The sequence below is a fragment of the Polyodon spathula genome, chromosome 3, assembly GCF_017654505.1.
Source record: "Polyodon spathula isolate WHYD16114869_AA chromosome 3, ASM1765450v1, whole genome shotgun sequence".
Classification (NCBI taxonomy): domain Eukaryota; kingdom Metazoa; phylum Chordata; class Actinopteri; order Acipenseriformes; family Polyodontidae; genus Polyodon; species Polyodon spathula.
Genome location: NC_054536.1, coordinates 93879330 through 93885830, shown reverse-complemented (window position 1 = coordinate 93885830; position 6501 = coordinate 93879330). Strand labels below are relative to the sequence as shown.

Genomic DNA, 6501 nt, shown 5'->3' with positions numbered 1-6501 from the left:
ATTAGGCATATTTGATTTACTTTAGCCAACTAAAACCATAACTATTATTGGTTATTATACAGTACTATGTTACTGTTACTGATAATTGTGGACAATACCTGAACAGCATTCATTACACATGCTGGTACTGTAACATGAATAATTCAAATGCATTTGTTAGAAGACAGGAACTGCTTGTACTACTAAAATTAATAATAATTGTACGGCTGAATGGATTGACCCAAAGTTCTTCACATTGAAAGGTTCGGTGTGTGTTACATGAACAAGCACCTGCATATTCCAGACATCTGTGCACTTGACCTTCTAGAAGTGCAACATAAAAAATAACTTATTTGTGGCGAGACTCACTCTCAAAGAATTCAATATCAAGTCACATTGAGGTTGGGGTCCTGGTGTTGCTGAGTGAATTCATTAGATAGTGAAATAATTACAAGCCCCAGTCAGGGTGTAATATTACATGGAAAGTGATCCACATGGACCCATGTGCTTCTCTGCAGCTTGCCTTGAATAAGCAGCTGTTCTTTTTCAGGGAGCTGTTCATTATTTTAGTAAGTAGTCTTCAGCCCTTATATATATATATATATATATATATATATATATATATATATATATATATATATATATATATATATATATATATATATTATATTTGTAATTGATTTTAACTATTTTTTTAGGTTATCTCCATGAGATGCAACATAGTGGTACCAGATGGTGGTCATTCATAAAAGGTCATTTGTAATGCAATGATAACTTTGGATGCCTCCCATTATTGGACATTTTATAGCAATGCAAAGCAAATGTCCCCCTACGGGGTTACTATTTGGTTTGAGATGAGAGAACGGAGCAAGGTCGTATTTCAGATGTTTTCTTGTCAGAATATGTTCTAGATTCATTGACTGCAGTTTGATTGATAAGCACATGACAGGTGATTGGCATTGCTGTTAAATTACCTGCATCAATGCACACAAACACAATGCATATAAAAAAACAGCTTGCTCAAAAACACATTCAGGCCACAGGTCTAGTTAGAGGGGCCCCATTTAAACCCTACCATATATACATATCCCTAATGACACTGTCTAAGGTCAGGGCTGTTAGGGTTCCAGCCCTATATCAGCCACAAAATGAATTTCCTCACCCGAGCAGGCCTCACTGTCTCGAGCCAGTTTATACATTCAAAAACAACGTGTTGTGCTTCTTACATAAATTAAAATTAATTATAACTTCCTCATCAATCAAAACAGGCACAGTCCATGTCATTCAGTCTGTACACAAAAATAATGGACACTGTAGATTACAGTCGGTCTCAGGCATATGTTCACAGAATCACTGACTGTGTGGAGAACACTAAATACTGCTGGTCACTAGTAGCAGAGTTTAGTTCATTTAAGGATTTGGTTAGTTATGTCATTCTAATTTTGTTCACACAGGGCCCCACATTCTCAATGCTTCATTTTTAAAGAGAGTGTTTGAAAGATGCAAATAAACTCCAACACTCCACACTCCAAATAAGAGAATCTCTTTCTTTAGTAACAGCTGACAGCTGAAGTGTTCTCTTCATCCAACAGTCTTTCAAACAAAAGTGGCTTTTATGACTTTTTCCATTTAGTTTCACACATTTAATTGGTAAATAAAAAGGTTCTATATATATCCTATCCTATATATATATATATATATATATATATATATATATATATATATATATATATATATATATATATATATGATAGATAGATAGATAGATAGATAGATAGATAGTACATGTTATGTATATAGAGTTATATACTTGAAATCCTGGTGGCTTGGGGCATCAACACGGGCACAGAAGAGTTCCGTCTCTTCTCTATGACAGCGAATTACAAGGACAAAGAGGCAGTACATAAACCCTATCATCTGACCTTAATAAAAGAAATGAGAAACCACCACAGTGCCCGACACAAGGCTTCCTGTTTGCACAGCGCATGTCACATAAATCCTGAAGCTGATCATTCATTCATTCATTCGAATTGCCTTTCATGGGATACAGCACTCGGCATTTGAAAACGCCTTTGTAAATATTTTCTACTGAAGCAGCACATTTCTTGAAGCTTGCAGCATTTCTTTCCACACATTTCTGACCTTATGTTGTGGATTGTCTTACACTTCTTTAACACATTTGTCTTTGCACATGTTAGGAAGGGATCACACACTGACAGTTCTCTGTCATGCTTCAACTGCATTACAATTAGAAACAGCTGTTTTTTATTGCATTTTTTTAAATACAATATTTGACATCAAAGAAAAACAATTGCCTTCAGCCCTGAGATCCCAATACACTGAATTTGCGTTCTCTATGTTAGCAGTTCCCTGGATTTCATAGTTACAGGTGTGTAGTACAGCTATGGCCAAAAGTTTTCATCACCTAGGATTAAGACATTATTTAAAACAAAAACTATATGAACATAATTTAGATCTTGTATTTAACATGATCTAATCAAAGACACTACCAAATGTTATTGCAAAAGTCTACCGGAAGCCAAAATAGTAGTACAGTATTTTTAGATTTTGAAATGTCTCATTTTTTCAATTTTTGGAAAACTACAAAGCGGAATGTGTAATTCAACATGTTAATGTAACATCATTCAGCAGGTTTCATACAACTTTGTTCAACTCAAAATGTGCTAATTCTATAGGGTAATGCAAAACTTTTGGCCATTTCTGTATTTTCTTCAGAATGGGATTCAGTACTGATTTACCGGTAATGCAATGCATTGTCTCTAAGCTCAGGGTACAGACATCCCCGTTTTTAATATTCTGGCTCTAAGACCCAGTAGATAGTTGGCAATAAATGAATTTGCTGGTTGAAGGATCCTTGATTCCACTAACTGTTAATTTGCCAGCTCAGACAGAAAAGCAGCAGCGAGTTGTTGCTTCTGGGAGCCGAGACTTGATAAGTATTCTCTGGGATGATGCACTGAGTGTAAATCTGTATTACTGTATGTAAAATGAAATGGACATGCTGTCTGTGTAGTCTTAAATTGCACAAATAAAACAACCCAGAAACTTAACTAAACATTTAGAGACATCTGTTAAATAAGCCCTTTTTTTAGGCATGCTGTATGGCCAGGACGTAACACACACACACACACACACACACACACACACACCTAGCAATGTCAAGGATATCACAATCAGCATGGAGAAAAACAGAAATGCTTTAGTTTTACAAACCTTCCACAGGATCTAGGTTATTTTCCGATCCTTCTAATGCAGTGATCTTCTGAGCATCCTCCATCACCGTCACTTCCTGTTCCTGGTGATGCGAGCTGGAGCCTGGGACCTCAGTACCAGCTCCCAGTGATGGTTTAGAGGCACACTGTTCAGGAGCCTGTTGGGCTTCAGTCACTGCTGAGACCTGAATCTTTTCCTCCACCACTATCTTTTTCTCCTCTGTAATAGCAGACAGAGGCTCTGCCCCACAACCTGATTTGGGTTTAGCAGTGTACAGCTCGGTGGTCTCTTGGGATTCAGTCTTTGCAAAGACCTCTTTGTTTTTCACTATTGTAACATTCTGAATCAGAATGTTCTCTTCCACCACCATCATGTCATTCTGAACCAAGATGGAGTCCAGGACCTCAACTCCCGAAGATGGCATTGGGGTGACTGGCTTGGGCTGGGAACCTTTCACTGAGCTCTTTTGTGTTTTAATCTTTTCCACTGCTATCTTCACCTCCTTCTCCAGTGGCTCCTGGTCCAAGGCAGGGACTGGGGTTTCAGTGCTTACTGATTTAGAGGAGTCCAGCTTGGGGGGTGGCTGAGAAGCTTTCAATGAGCTCTTCTGTATTTTAATATTTTCCTCCTCAACCTTCACATCCTTTTTAGGTGGCTCATGGCCTTCCAATATAGAGGCTAGGCTCTCAGCTCCTGCTCCAGAAGATAATTTTGGAGTGACTGGCTCTGGAGGTGACTGAGATTTTTTTAATGAACCCTTCTGGGCTTTAATATTTTTCTCAGCTACGTTTGCCTCCTTCTTAAGAGGTTCCTGACTATCCAAGACAGGGGCCGGGGCCTCAACACTGGCTTCCAAGGATGGTTTAGTAGTGTCCAGCTCGAGGGATGAGTGTGAATATTTCACTGAGCTCTTCTGAACCTTAATCTCTTCTTCCACCCCTTTAGCCTCTTTCTTGAGTGTCTCCTGGCGATCCAAGTTAGGGGCTGGGATCTCAGCGCTGGCTCTTGAAGATTGTTTATTGGCATGCAGCTTGGGGGCCTCCTGGGACACACTTACTGAAGAGGCCTTCTTGGTTACTGCTCCTGAAGAATTATGAACTGTAATCTTTTCGTGTGTCGCTGTCACCTCCTTACGGCCTCCCTGACGATCCACGAGGGGGGCCCGGTCCTGTGTTCCGGGTCCTGCTGGTTTAGGGGTGGGGGTCTCGGGGGCCATGTGTGATCCTCTCCCTGCAGAAACCTTCTTGGTTTGAAGCATTTCCTGTACCACCACTGTCTTCTCCCTGTGGTTACTCTGTCGACCCATGAAAGAGGATGATCCTTCAGCAGCAGATGCTGGTTTAGATGTGTAGAGCTCGCGGGGTGGCTGAGAAGCTCTCACTGTAGACACCTGGGTCTTACTCTCCTCTTCCTCCATAGCCACCTTCTTCCGCCGGTACCCCTGTCGATCCATAAGTGAATCCAGACCCTCCGCTCCGGCTCTGGATGATGATTTTGGAGCATAAGAAGTGGGGCCTTCCACAACCTGGACCCCCGCTGTCTTTCGGGCCACGTCCAGGGTGGAGGCTGGCCTGCGCACCCTCTGCAGAGACGATGGGACGATCTCAGGAGGCAGACGCAGGTAATCCCGTAGGTAGACGATGCCCTCGTTGGTGAGGTACCAGTAGAAGTGCCTCCAGGCAAAGGTCTCACGCACGTAGCCTCTGGATTTCAGGGAGCCCATCGCTCTGATCACCTGCAGATTGGTGACCTCTGGGACCTCTGGGTGCAGGCTCTGTGGGCGCTTGTCCTTCTTGGCCACCAGAACCCCATCCCGAAACAAAAGCTCGTAAATGGCCCGCAACTTCTCCAAAGGCATTAACATTCCAGCCACCATCTTCTTTTAATGTGTGTCCAAAAATGTACAAAGAAAAATGTAATATAAATACAATTTTAAAAAAATCTGCTTTTCAAAGTAAAAATGTAAGAAAAACTAACTTCTTATCAAAAAACTTCAGTGGAAGTGTTTACTGCTAGGTCCTTTCTGTTCAAGAATCCTCCTCCTGTTTGCTTTTCTCTCTCCTTTTCCCCTGGGTGTCTTTGTAATATAAATATTTAAAAACTAAAAAAGTTTGCCAGCCTTGCTTGGAAGTAAGCAGGTAATGGCTAAGCAAAGATTCTGTGACAGGGAGCACTCCACAGTGTTCCGAGCTCCTCCTACCTTCACTGCAGCCGAGGAAGCAACAGCATGCAAATAAAATGCAGGGGAATGAGTGCGAGAGAGAGAGAGAGAGAGCGAGAGAGAGAGAGAGAGCGAGAGAGAGAGGAAATAGAAGAACACATGGAATCAGTCCACTCTGTGACTAAAGAGCACACACACACCCCACACACTAACACATGCTCTCTGTGGGAGAAAGTAGGCTGGCCTTAGTAAAAAAAAAAAAAAAAAAAGAAAAAAATGAAGCCACCCTTCAAATGCTGCACAGCCTATAGCAGACATTTAGTTGCCTAGCAACACCAAACCAATCAGGTATTTCTTCCCCTTCTGAGTACAGATTTAGGCTGCTGGAGGGAAGGGGGCAGGGAACGTAATGCCAGGAGAGGGGGTGGAACAAAAGGCACAACATGCCCTGTCTGTCACTTGTCATGTATTTTTGGATTGCAGGCTTACCTCTGGCACGTCAGACAGCAACTGTTTTTTTAGTTTCTGAACACCGATATGAGGTAGAAATGAAAGCAAGTTGCTGGTTTTTAGGTTTTTTTGTTTTGGCTTGTCACCCATTTTCACACACTGCACACATACACAACAGTTTGCAACCATTCATTTCACTCTTCAGAACAACCAAGATTCACATTTGCTATCTGAAACCTCTAATCATGCTGCAATTTCTTGTGAGCAGGGAAGAGAAGAAGGCTTGGTATCAGTTGTTATGACCTGTGCAGCCTGAAATTTCTAAGTGACATTAAATCTGTTTTTTCCAAACTTGAGGTTAATATGGGAAACAAAGCTGACACCTTGGATCATGCATGAAACTGCCTTGGGCTTGCATGGACGTACTGTTACCAGTGCAAGCCTCAGATGGGATATATGTGAGCTTAGATAATGGAGGGGAGAGCCACCCTCACTACTGAGAACTTGCATCTGATGCAACAGGAGGCAAGCACTGCGAAACAGAGATTTAAAATAAGAGCTGAGCTAAAAGAGGATTAAACATGTCTAATATCAGTATCACTTGTGAAACCACAAGGGTGTGGCACAAGAGGATATCATTCTCTCTTTTCAGAATGATCTTACTCAGCACCCGAGAC

The 6501-nt window shown here is 41.5% G+C and overlaps 1 protein-coding gene across 1 annotated transcript; it reads right to left on the bottom strand.

Annotated features, from left to right (window-relative positions):
• Positions 1–2567: 2567 nt before the first annotated feature.
• Positions 2568–5566, bottom strand: LOC121313684. Its single transcript, XM_041246468.1, has one exon. The coding sequence runs from the start codon at positions 5087–5089 to the stop codon at positions 3206–3208; it is 1884 nt and encodes a 627-aa protein (XP_041102402.1). The 5' UTR covers positions 5090–5566; the 3' UTR covers positions 2568–3205.
• Between the last annotated feature and the right edge of the window lie 935 nt (positions 5567–6501).

What these genes read in the sequence shown, in the direction of transcription:
- LOC121313684 (XM_041246468.1), bottom strand. Translation starts at nt 5,089, where the DNA reads ATGGTGGCTGGAATGTTAATGCCTTTGGAGAAGTTGCGGGCCATTTAC.